The following is a 13,592-nucleotide window of genomic DNA, read 5'->3' on the forward strand; positions in this document are numbered from 1 at the left end:
CACATGAATTCTTCAATGTTACGCATATGGCCATTGTTGACTACCTGACCTTGTAACATTGGAAGCATCTAAAAGCTATTGACTGTCTGTTGTATAATACGTCAGATAAAAAAATTCCATTTTTACTTAGATTTGGATGGCAAGTAAAACAGGGATGGTTCTGACTTTCAAGTTGCAGAGAAGAAACAATGTGCTTCTATACATGAAAAGAGGTTGAATACACATATGAACTTTATAATGAATATGAGCCAACAGTGTGCCCAGGTGGCCAAGAAGGCCACCAGCATCCTGGCCTGTGTCAGGAACAGCGTGGGGAGTAGGACTCGCAGAAACCTCCTGGACCGTGTGTGCCTGGCTGTGTTGCCTTCCCAGCAAATATCAGCATGGTTGAAGTCCCTCATGAGAACAGGGGCTGTGATTGTGAGGCTGTCTGTAGAAGGACTCATCTTCCTCTTCCTGATCTGGTGGTCTGTACTAAACACCCACAACAGTGTCTCTCATATTGGTCCACCCCTTAATTCTTACCCATAAGCTCTTAACACGTCCTTCATCCATACCTAGGCAGAGCTTGATACATTCCAGCTGCTCTCTTGCACATGGAGAAACTGCACCACCTCGCCCCGCCTGGCCTGTCTTTCCTAAAAAGTACATAGCTGTCCGTGGCAGCATTCCAGTCATGTGAGCTATCTCCCCATGTCTCTGGAATTGCAATGAGATCACAGCCCTGCGACTGCACAGGGCAGTGTCAGTCCAGCTATGCCAGTTAGAACAGACACCAAGTGCAAACTACAAGACAAATGTGGTACACTGGAACAGTCACATACACACCTTGAGAACTAGATACATGTCATACTCTGTACAGCTAACTTGTTTATAACACTTAACCTTTGGTGTTTCTAAAAGTTTTACATGAGAACATAGGTAACAGAAGTGTGATCACCTCCAGCAGGGAATGAAGTGTATGAACCTGTTCTAAACAGCAAGGATAGCTTGAAATATTTTGAGGGAGAAAGTATCACTTCAAAACTACTGCAATGGAAGGAAAAGGACTGTGAGTTACCTCCAAATGGTACATTCCTTCTTTTGCAGCAACAGGTGCTTGATTTAATTTGGCTAAAAGAGTCAAGACAGGATCCCTGTGATAGCCTTTATCCAGTCTTCTCACTACTTGCCCTTCACTGGGAGGATCATAATCCTAAAATAAGGAAGCAAAAGGCACATAATACATGATCTAAAAACTATTTTTTTGTAGGAACTTGAATCTTTCATACTTAAGTTCACAATTAAGCTTTTTTCTTTTATAAAAGAAGTTGTTACAAGTTTCCACATTGAGAACTTGTGTCATAAAAATCTAGGAATTTAAAAGTAAGCAAACTGATCCACTGTTTTCTCCTTTTACCCACAGACATGCACAGTCTTTATCTGATATACAAGACTGCAATACCTAGAGACATCTCAGAGCATTAACAATATTCTATTCTGTTTAAGATGTCATAAAACTAAACACAATGAAGAGATGAAAAAGCTTATTAGCTCTCTCTCATCCATGGAAATATATAAATAATTCAGCTTAAAAAGAAATATATAAATTGCTTTGTATAATGTGTTTTTTTCCTTTGGAACTCTGAAATTCTAACATTCTTTCTAAGTGTACAGTTTAAAAGCATAAATTTAAAAAGTTTATAAACCAAATGCTTAAAGCACCTCCAATTTATCAAGATGCTCAAGGTAGAACACCACACTAACTCAGTTTCCTTGTGAAACATTTCCTTACCATTTCATTGGCATCTTGTAAAGTACTCATTAAGCTCTCAGCAAGGTTTGGAAGAGACAGTCCTCCTTCTGCTAACACGGAAAAATATTTTAAGTTACAAATACTAAAAAACATGCAAGATATACAAAAGAAAGCCAAGTCCACATTATTTTAACAATTGCAGCACAGTGCTTTAGTAAAGTTGGAAACTCCTACTACCAGAGGTATATTATAAAGACATATTTTCAGCTTGCAAGAAAATTGCCCTTATACTTTGCTTTCAACAAAAACTTAGGACTTCGTACCACAAGGTACTTGTGCAACACAGTTCCAATTATTTTACAAGTTAATGTTATGGCAAAAGAAAAGATTTAATATTTTTCATTAGTAAGGAGAAGCATTTTGTTTGGAGACAAGAAAAAGAGCAATGAGGTCTCTGAAATCCAAAAACCGTGAACCAGAACTTAAGGACCAGGTTAATGTTCACAGTTCTATCAGCAAATGTGTGAAATGTAACTTCAGTAGACTGGAAGAGAAGTTTATACAGAAAAAAAACATTAATCCAAATTCTAATTTCCACAAATCTGTCTAGTTAATTACCTCTTGCAGCCAGGATCTGTCCATAGCTGAAAAGTACCTCCCCTTCCGAGATGGGTCTGTCTGCAGCTTCTGTTTCTGTGAGGGTAAGGCTGCTCTCCTGTGAGGACTGCCCAGAACTAACTGTAGGCACAGGTGTTGGAACCTGGAGATGGCAAGGAAGCGATTCGAAGGACCTCGCTGACAACTGCTGAGGTGGGAAAATCAAGGCCTCTGGTTCTTCATCATTAGCCACTGAAATCTCACTGTAATGTAACAATACGCACCATGAATACATCAAAACACATTGAACTAAAGTCTTAATACTGAAATTAATTTGTGAGCATTTTTTCAAATGAAAGGACAGGACTTTACAGAATAGTCCAAGAATCAACGTGGTTAAATAACATTCTCAATTAATTTCTACATATAACTAAAAAAATATAATGTATTCCCACTAAGGTATTAGAAAAAATATCATGCTAATAGTACAATATTTCATTGTCGCTACATTTGTTACTGGTAGGTGTAACGATACCAGTTTACTAACTACACTGCTCAACAGGACAATCAATAAAGACCAATAAATTCTGAGAAAGGTCCTGATTTCACATTTTTCCCCAACATATAAGTGAAGCAATTAAAAAAAAATAATCCTCGCTTATCTCAATGCCTCATAATATACACATTAATCATTTATCTACTGCATTTTGAGGCTGTATCTAGAAATAATGCATTTGGTTTTTTAATAAATGAAAAAACCTGTTCAACTCACACAGGCTTAGGACAGAATGGTTCTTCAGTTAGAGGACTGGGTTTCTCTTCTTCCAGAGGAACTTCTGCATCATCCAATGGGTTTGTAGGCTTTGGACTTTCCACTTCTGCAGCTTTGGAGACCCATTCTGAGGCAGGAGGGCTTGGTGTGGTTATTCTAGGAGGCGTATTGAGAGGCGTAACCACAGGTGTGCCTACACGGTTAGTGACAGCCGGAATCTCAACTCCTGCACATGTGAAGCCAAATTTCAGATCAGAAAGGAAAGAGGGAAGTACATCTCAGACAGAGATAGTCAGTCCACTAAGCACTTGTACTGTTTGTGATATCTTTTGATAGTTATGAAGAAAAGACTAGATTAAGACCAGTTTCTTCTAAGTACACTGTTGGCATCTGAAGGAGCTAGAATAAAACTTCAATTGCTTACTTCCTTTAATAAGGGAGACTGCTCTGCATTTTAAAATATTAGCTGCTTTATTTGCAGATTAAGAACACAGGAAGGAGCAAAAGACAGGTTTGTTTCTGATGTGAAAAAGCGCGGAAGGGTTGAAATCACAGAGACCATAGAAATGTGCATTAAGTCTGAAAATAGAACTGTTACCAAATAGATGATGTTTGCTTTTTACATGAATTAGCCCATAATTTTTGTATTAAATGAGTTTCCACTTGATTTACAGCCTCAAGAATTTTTGTCCTGAGAGATAATAAGTCTTTGTAGAAAAAAATTAAAGGCAGTAGATTAAAGCATATTTGCTACTTCTAAACATCAACGATTATCTTCACTACCTGTTTCTTTAATTTTTTCATGTTCATGAACATCCCCACTCATTTCTGTAAGAGACAGAGAAGACTCTGGAGTTTTGACTGGAGGCAATTCTTTTTCTGAAGGTGGTGTTTGTGGTGGTGTGGCCTGGGGTGTTGGCAATGGAGTAGGCACACGAGACTCCTGAGGAAAAAAAATTGTAACTACAGTTATTTATTATCTCAGTGCAGAATTCCTATCTTCCAAGTATCCCCAGAGACAGCTGAGGAAGAAATAGAAAGGCACATTATCACAGAAAAGGAACAGTTGTTGCTTAGATACATGCTTCATGGATCTAACTCCTCCATCTAAACATGAAGTTGCATCAGGCTAAATGATATAAATTTAACAATAGCAATATAAATTAAAAAAACCAAACGTAAAGTATGCATTAGAATTATTACAATTGGAAATCATTATGAATATAATAGAATGGAATAGAATAATTTCAGTTGGAAGGGGCTTACAACAATCATCCAGTCCAACTGCCTGACCAAAAGTTAAAGCATATTGCTAAGGGCATTGTCCACATGCCTCAAACTCTGACAGATTTGGGGCATCGACCACCTCTCCAGTAAACCTGTTCCAGTATTTGACAACCCTCTTGGTAAAGAAATGCTTCCTAATGTCCAGTCTAAATATGAATAATATGATTATATTAGTTTTAATAAAGCATTTGATACAATGTTAAGCAAGAAAATATTTATAACATGGATAAAATTGAGTCAGTATGACAATTTCATGGTAAGAGACTCAGCTAAAAAGAAGATTACAGACAAAGTAATAGCCAAGACAGTAAAGCACTAAAATAAGCTCAAACACAGTTGTGATGTTCCTTAAAACTGACAGAGATGGAGATAAATCTGACAAGCAGATATGATGAAGTTCAGCCTGCTATGGAGGAATATTATCAACCTTTCCAGGTTTTTTCCATCCCTGTTCTCTGACATTTCACAAAGAAAAGGTAATGGGGCTAAAGGAAAGCATCCAGGCTAAAAACTCTTATGGGAAGTGGAAGATGCTAACACATTTGGCAGTTCACACACAACTGTGTGACTCCATGACCACCAAAGAACTCGGTAACTGGGCAGCTGAAGTTCAACACAGGAAACTTCACATTAAGAAGAGGTAGATTAAGAACGCATAACTACATAGTCAAGTACTTCTGCTACAAGCTGAGCAGAAATGGAAAAAGGAGAAGAAAAAACCTTATGAACATACAGGTTATCCAAAGGATAACTATTAGCCACAAACGTGGAAAGGCTGAAAAAAAAAAAAATTAGCTACCTGAGATTCCAATAAAAGCAGGAGAGTATCACTACTATAGTATAAGGCACTGAGGAAACCCCACCTTCCATACTACATTAATATTAAAAAAATGCCTATCAGCATATTAGCGTTAGCTATGGTCAAGACCAACCTAAATGGGAAAACATAAAAGTGCTGTTCATCAGCAAAAGTCGAAAAATGGTATACATACAGACTATTGCTTTTTCAGCCAAATCAAACGAAGGTCAAAAAGGACAAAACTAATCTCTTGAAGAGCACAAATGAATATATGTAGTAAGGAGAAAACAACCATTTCAGCCTAAGGACATTTCAGCTGGTACAAAAACAAGAAACCTTAAGAGAGCCATTAGTAAATGTAGAACGGTTATTAGAAGAGGTTTCTAAGTATCAGAACAATACCCTCCTTAATCCGTAATGGAGTAGGGAAGAGCTCTTTAGATACAGGACAGCTGTATTTAAGCCTACAGCAGTGAAATGATTACTTTTGACTATAGAATAGCCTGTTGGTCACTTACAGCAGGTACTAGGTGGTATTTCAGTATATATGCACTGTAGCGGAATAATTAATTGATCTCACATTCAACAAAGCTTTGAATAGTTAAGACTTGTAAGAGCAGCAATTTCCACATTCATCCTAAAGACATTCTGCACCACCAGACTGTAGCACAGCCATGATATCACAGTAAGAGTCAGCTGTCATTTGATTATCAAAGGGAACAGAGAAAATTATCCTGTATTACAGGAAGCTCTGCTAATCATTTAAGCATTTAATGAAAACTATTGAACTCAAAACTAAGAAAGAAGTAATAATAATTTTTACAGATATTAAAGAATGGCTGCAAACCCATGAGACTAAAAATAGTATCGTGCTCAGCTTCTATTTCTTCTTGTATGAAGAAATTATTTTCTTCATATTTCATTTCTTTGCAAGAAAGGAAAACAGCTATTTTTGTTGAAAACAACACAAGCTATCTTTTGACAACATGAAACTAAGTACCAAGTCTTTCCCTTAGAAAACAGTTTTCTGCTCAGCCTTAATGTAAATAAATCAATATAGCAAGCTGCATGTAGCACAAAGGAATTAATTATTTTTTCTTTTCAAATTTTTTTTAAAGTGAAATAGGTTTAATCTTGTTTGCTGGGAAATAATAAGAAATAAACAAAAAATGCTAATCATGCACTTTCAATTCATGAGTTTTTTCTGTCATCTTTGTTTTGCACCTAGTTGAACTGTCATGCCATGAAGAAATTATTCCTTAGAACTTCAGTAGGAAAGTTCAAATTAAATGGCCTCTTACCATCATAATCATTGTGCTTGGAAGAACATTTGTAGAGGGAACAGCTTTCTGAGCCTGCTTGTTACCCAGCATGGTCGCAATCGTCTCACTGAGAGCTTCATTTACAAAATGACTTATCATCTCTGAGTCCACAGGCACACCAGCATTGATAAAGAGCTGAAATCCTCCACCACCTGCAACTTCAACTGAACATGAAGAAACAAAAAACACACATCCAGGTCTCACTACTTAAAATGCCATGTAGTGAACCACAGCCACTCATGAACTTCTAAACATTAGGGGTTTTTTAAATTATTTTACTATTATTTCTATTATTTATTTATTTTTTTATTTTACAGATAAACAACAGTAGAGAAGCAATTCAGGATCATAAAAGACGACAGCAGCAACAGGCAGTGAAATCACAGGAGAAATGCATTTGTCTCCCATTCTCACATGTTTATAACAGAAGGAATTTTTGACATATCTAATATGAAAAGGCAGGCAAACATTACAGGTGTAGCAAAATGCCAAATCTGATCTGGATGGCCAATAACAGAAGCTGTTTTGTACAGTGGTACAAATTTATTTATTTTTTTAGGTAATTTATTTCAATGGCGTTATAATTCTTGCTCTGTCTCAACATAAATTAAAGCATGCACTTTACCATTTTATAGTTTCACTGGTTCAGCCTCATCCACTCTTAGGCAACAACTACCTACGCCACTTGTTAAAATTAGCCAAAAATTGAGATAACCTATCTGCTGAGAACAATAATTCCTACTTACCAATGTCAGAGGTTGCAGTCTCACTGTCTTCACTCTCTGAAGTGCTGACATCGGGCACTGTTTCTTTCTGCACTGGGTACACCTCACTGATAATTTTTGCCATTATTTCTTGTTCCACCCTAGCAGTTAAACAGGTTTTATTCTATCAGCAAACACCAAGACTTGTAAAAAGTATACAAAAGAGCATTCTTGCCATAAAATGCAAGTCAGCTCAAAGGAAAGAGGAGAAGGGAATGGAGGAGAAGAAAGGAAACGTATCTTACGGAGTCATTCCTTCTTCCATACATATTCTCTCCCTACTTTGTAACTCACCAATTTATCAACCTGTTTTCTATAGTTTCTCTCCTTTGAATCAGTTCATCCAAAACATCAGAAGACTGCTGAGGAGCAGAAGCCACTGGCGGAAACAAAGGACCATTGTATTTTGGTGAGGCAACTTGCAACTGTCCATTAAGCTCTAGAAGAGGCTCAAAGAATTCTGGAATTTCATTCCCCTCCTCTTCCTGATCCTAATAAATAAGAAGTAAATTAAGTTATGGTGAGTTTCTGGAAGGCAATGTCATTGAGGTAACCATCTGATTTTTTTGAGAAACATTTGTAGATGTATCACAGCACACAAACCATATTCTCCCTCCTTAGTATGTTGAAGTTAATTGATACAATTCTAAACTTGGAAAATCATAAATCTGTAGAGGCATAAGGCTATAGGAACTGCTAAGTAAAACATGATTTGGCTCACATTTCCTGCCTGTTCTGCGCAGGGCAGGAAGCCAATGGTAATGCTAATACTTGAGAAATGCTCATCCTTTTCCAAAAACATTTGGTTTGTTTTTTGTTTGTTGGGTTTTTTTTTTAGAAATTAAGCTTTTACTTTAGTGTCTCCTGCCTGAAAAGATACATCTCAAAAGTTGATGAGCATGCAGCCAGTGAAAATGCTAATAAAGTTGTCAGCACTGAAGACTAGACATTAATAGTTTACACATACGTTACACGTACATTTACACTTTCACTAACCTCAGCTGCTGAAAGTTGAAAGGTATCTCTGGGTAACTAATTCAGAAGATCCTTGCAGACGCTTTGAATTTAACCTTAATGTGCTATTTCTAAAAAGTTACGGAAGTTACTCAGTGTGCATTATAATGTTTTACTGTTTCCAAAGACGCCACCCTCCTTTTCCCCCCTCCGAGGACATACACAGCATTAAGCCCCAAAACCCAGTCACCATCCCATCATATCATGATGTAACACTTTAGAAATGTCTCCTGATGGATAAGAACCTGCACCTTTCACTAATAATATGAAAAAACAAATGTCTCAAATAGTAATATACGACTCTCTAAGAAGAAAATTCGGTATGCCAGAAAGAGATGAAGAGCTGAGCCCTAAATTACCAGCAAGAAGCATGCAATGTTGCATAAAAGAGCTCACTGTAAATCTACATTTACTAAGATTAATCTCCAACACAGGGAAGAGAAAAAAACCCCACCTTTTCCCTTATATAAGCTTCATTTTAACCCATAAAATAAAAAAAATGCTATATATTTTCTATGAATAAAATCACTAAAACCAGAAAGAACAGAGGAAGGGGAAAAAAAAAAAAAAAAAAAAAAAAAAAATCAGTAATGTTTCCCTGTCTCCTTCCCCAACCCAGCATTAATACTTCTCTCCTACCTAAAATTGAAAAGTCATATCGTCCATAACAGGTATTGCAACATATAGCTATTGGGGAGTGGCACCCCTCCGCATCTTAAAGAGTAATAATTCTTCAAAGAAAAGCTCTAGCTTACAAAGCAGGCAAGACAGAATACGTATATTTGGTAGACAAACAAAGATCTCTAAACCATTCTAGGCACACAAATAAGACAGTAAAGTTAAACTCAGAATAGCACTGGATGCCTTGCAAGCTGATAAGCAGTTCATTCTGTTAGGATATATGTATTCATAACCCCAATTCATTCTGACAGCAAGTGTAAAGATGTCTTTGTCCAGTGTTTCATTATGCATTTTCTTCTGACTGCATTACTCCATAAATTTTCTTTGATGTTGCCAATTTAATCTATTTTCTGAAAGTATGCAAAATACAAACGTCTGGATTAAATAAACCAAGTACATACAATAAATCTTACATATATTTACCAATTTCTGACAAATTTTTGCAGTTCTCCTGCATTTCTTATTTATATGCAAAAATATTTTATACTTAATAGTGCACAAATCCAAAAGATTTTTTTTTCATTTTGGGGTGATGTATTATCTCTTTTGAAATAAAAAAATAACATGATAGCATTTAATTATAAAGATTGAACTTGTACATATATCACTTTATAGACCAATCTTGAATACTTTGCACTCAATTCTGCATTTTACTTCCAGTAAGAGTGCTGAAAATATCTATCATGACTCCCAAACAAAACATGGCATAAATTAAAAAGTATCAAGTTGAAAAATTCTATTTCCCAAATTACATTCAGATAATTAAAAGAACGTTTGAAATGATTAGGTGGTATAGATTTTTTTTTTCCATTACCAAACAGGTATATGCATACTCTTTTATTAAAGCCATCTAAAACCTAGTCATTTATTTCTTCTTGACAGATTTCTAAAGCAATTTTCACGGGCAAGGTCACACTGCATTGCGGGTCCCACCTGTGATCTTTTGTCTGAAGAGTTATATACGTAAAAAAAAAAATCACTATCCCAAAGATCATCTATGGGAAACCAGGGCTGAGGAAAACATTTACTCTGATCTCTGCAGGTTATATATCTTGCGGTGGTATCAAAAATGGAAGTGAAAAATCCGGAAAACAAGTCCCCACCTTGCAATTAGGGAATGTTCAGAGAGAGCAAAAAGTGTTTCTAATCTTAAATCCTAGTAAACTTGTTGAAGGCATTGCAGGATGTAGCTGGTCACAAGAGCTGGAGAGCAGAGTCATTAACTCTCAGAGCCCGTTCTGGGCTCCTGTTAGCCGTGCACATTTCTCACTCTGGAATGAAGCAGGGTCCACACAAGGGCTAGCCTCACCAAACCTCTTCTGTTCAGAAAGTCTGAACCTACTTTGTCGTAGGTGGAACCATTGATCAGAAATAAAGAACTGTGTAAATCAAAGCTCTAACAGCCTTTTCTGCTTTGTTCCACATCTGAATTCTCTTATTGTGAAATAAGAGCACCAAAATCAACTATTTTGGGCTACCAGTGCTTAACAACTAGCATTTCATCTCTTAAGTATCTCTTAAATACGTGTCTTCTAGTAATAAAGGTAAACCAAATCCAAAGAAAAAGGAAACGCCTGGGCCAGGGTCCTGAAGCTTTTTTGCAATACACATCAGGGAAGGAAAAGAAAAAAAAAAAAAGGAGGATATTTCACACGAATACTTAATTCTGTTAAAACTGAAGGGAATAAGTTTTCATAATAAAAGGGGTGTGACAGAAAGACAACAATAAGCTATTTTCCTGTGTAGCATTCTAGGCACGTTTTTTCATGCATCTAAAGCCTCTTTTATGACTTTGCTTTCTTTTGATGTTTTAAATATCCCTGCCACTCCAGAAGTTGATTTTATGCTTCCACATTGTGTTTGTCTTGCACATTTTTAAGACCATTGTCTGTGTAGTCATAGGCCAAACATATGTTTCACTTGAAACATTTTTGGTATTGTGGTTAAAGAATACCCTATTGCCAAAAAGAAGAGACAAATAATAACTATTTTTCACATACAAAAAAATTAACGTTGCAGCATTTTGTTAGTTCATAAACTGATTTCTTAAATAGCTTTCTAATTTATTTTTATAATAATAAAGCTGTTTTGTGCAAACAGAAGAAAGTTGTACAAATAGATTTAGTTCCTCTGCTCCAATAACATAAGGTAAGTTTGAAATTAAAAATGCATTTCCCCACTTTTGATAGGTAAACCACCTCTTTAGAACTGTTCTAACTAACTAATCATGTTAAATGATGAATTAATTTTAAAAATAAATCCGCCATACTAATCTGTAGGCTATATAGTTAGTATTTAATGCACACTTCAACTTGGAGACCAGGAGGACACAGAACAGGTAAAAAGAATACATTTTTGGGTAGATTTTGATATGCACGCAGCAAGTCTAGCTCACTGGAAAGAGGCTTGTGGAAGCAGCACTCCAAGAGAAATACTAGCCCTCAATAGCAATTTCAAGCTCCTGGTTTTTACTGAGACTAAATGCAGCAGGAGGTGGAAGCTGCCATCTTCTGCAGAGGCAAGATACCACAGACCAGCTGGGTGGCAGCATCTTCAGAAAGGTGGCACCTTTCTTCAAAGGCAGCTTTTCCCAGCTACCATTACGTTTCTGCTTAAACTGGAGAAGTGAAATACAGCCTGGATCAACCTTGAGCATTTGTCAGCCCCCACTCTGACTAACGAGAGGTTAGCAAAGGACTTGCTACCTAAAAAAATTAAACTGTAAAAGAGTATCCCCAATAAACCCATGTTATCACAGTCCAGTAACAAAAAAAGTTAATTGTGTACAGACACGTTAGCTAGGCATCAAGCAAAAAAAACCAAAAAAAACAACATATAAAACTTCTCAGCTACCGGTCGGATCCGTGAGATGAGTAGTACATGCTGTCTCTACACATAGATCTGCATACACTGCTTGCCTATGTTTTTTCCTTTCAGTTGTTCAATTTTTGACTGAAATTAGGTATTTTGCTAAAAGCATTTTAGTACCTCAAAAACATATACAAATTGCTCTACAGCAAATTTTCTAAAAGGGAACACTCAGAAAATAGTTTCATATTTTAAAATATAGGTTGCCTTACTTAAAATCTGCAAGATTATGCACACATTTTCTGACATCTTATTACAACTTACTACATCTTACAAATGCATTACATTTACATTTAGATGTTGAAACTGTGAAGTGCTATAATCACCACTGATTTTACTTCTATTTCTAGTGGATTCTAACACATCCAAATAAAAGCTAATTTTATTTTTTTTATTGTAATTCTTGGAAGTTTCTTTACTTATTCACACACACAAACTTCTAATATTGTTTATAGCACTGTAAACAGTTCACTACTTCTCACAATGTGTATTTTTAAAGTTGCTAGTAAAGGAAAATTATTTTCTACATTGTGTTTTCAGAATAATATAAAACAAGAATAATAAGAATAATAGGAAAACAAACATAAAAATGTTTAAAAGGAAAGGATATCTTTGCAATAAAATTACCTGCATGACATCAGTAGTATCAATGAAATTAGTTCCTGGAAACTTTATGTCTTCCTCCTCACAGTGTACATCTTCTGATGTCTTATAGAGACAGATTGAAATTGTTAAGTATTTCATATTGTGGGGAAAAATGCATTAGCAGAAAAACTTAAGGACAAGAATGCAATTTAATCACGACTCATTGTCAATAGCCTGAATCCAGAAAAAATGCTTTACCTACCTTAAAAGTTAGGAGGAATGTCTTTTATAGAATAAAAAGAGTTTATTAGAACTCTTTCTTGTATGCTGAAAACTAAAACCTGCTGTTTCCAAACCTAATAGAATACTTCACCATCAGAAGTTCTGGGCAATACCTGTAACTCTTATTAAAAAATCAGTATGACAAAATATTGTAAAACATAGCACACAAGAGTCTCGAAGTGTCTTAAGGAATTTACTTATGTGTGATCTCTACAGTGTGATTTAATACTATCATTTGTAAATAACAATCGCTATTTTACTCTATGAGGTCTGTCTTACTTAGTGAGTACCTTGACCAGAGGACTCTGGAGGATCTAACTCCTCAAGTCAGACTAGCAGCTTACACACAGGGAAAACAGAAGGCACAATAACTATAGAAAAATAATCACTGCATTACCGTGCCATTACACTGTCCAGACTGTGCAATGCACAAGTCACAAGTTCACTGGAAGAAACAATATGCTGTGCTGTAACCATGTGCCCTAGCTTACAACCCTAGCATTCAGCGTGCAGCAGTTAACCCTTTAGTTGCACAAAAACTTTCATTACTGCTTGGATTATATTAGATTAAAAACACTTCTGAAAAGTCATATGGAAAGAGACTAGAGTAGACTGGCCACAGTCTGCCACATACAGCAGGCTACCAGTGAACAGGCTACACATACATGCCACTAACCACTTCAGTACAAGCAAAGAGCAGATAGAGGAACGAAGAATATCCTCAGTCTTTGTACCAGAACACTGAAGCCAGTACAAACACAACAGACATAGGCCAATAAGGGACTACAACTGTTAACAGGACAGAGAAATGCTGTTTTTCTCAGCGTTTTGCTATGGTGATTACTTAATCTTGGAAGAACAGTGTCTTGCTGCAATTTTTTATTTT

The 13,592-nt window shown here is 36.2% G+C and overlaps 1 protein-coding gene across 5 annotated transcripts in view; it reads right to left on the bottom strand.

Annotated features, from left to right (window-relative positions):
- The window catches only part of KIAA0586 (KIAA0586 ortholog), a 65,644-nt gene that overhangs the window by 31,024 nt on the left and 21,028 nt on the right, over window positions 1–13,592 (bottom strand). For 3 of the 5 annotated variants that reach the window (XM_014959955.1, XM_014959952.1, XM_014959950.1), the window contains 9 exons: window positions 12,467–12,547; window positions 7,571–7,767; window positions 7,259–7,377; window positions 6,492–6,676; window positions 3,888–4,047; window positions 3,105–3,330; window positions 2,354–2,595; window positions 1,775–1,845; window positions 1,061–1,195 (listed from right to left, as the gene is read on the bottom strand). In XM_014959955.1, coding sequence (XP_014815441.1) covers window positions 1,061–1,195; window positions 1,775–1,845; window positions 2,354–2,595; window positions 3,105–3,330; window positions 3,888–4,047; window positions 6,492–6,676; window positions 7,259–7,377; window positions 7,571–7,767; window positions 12,467–12,547 — 1,416 coding nt within the window. The remainder of the gene's footprint in view (window positions 1–1,060; window positions 1,196–1,774; window positions 1,846–2,353; window positions 2,596–3,104; window positions 3,331–3,887; window positions 4,048–6,491; window positions 6,677–7,258; window positions 7,378–7,570; window positions 7,768–12,466; window positions 12,548–13,592) is intronic. The other 2 variants (XM_014959954.1, XM_014959951.1) reach the window with 1 other exon arrangement.

Source organism: Calidris pugnax, unplaced genomic scaffold, assembly GCF_001431845.1.
Source record: "Calidris pugnax isolate Ruff unplaced genomic scaffold, ASM143184v1 scaffold435, whole genome shotgun sequence".
NCBI lineage: Eukaryota > Metazoa > Chordata > Aves > Charadriiformes > Scolopacidae > Calidris > Calidris pugnax.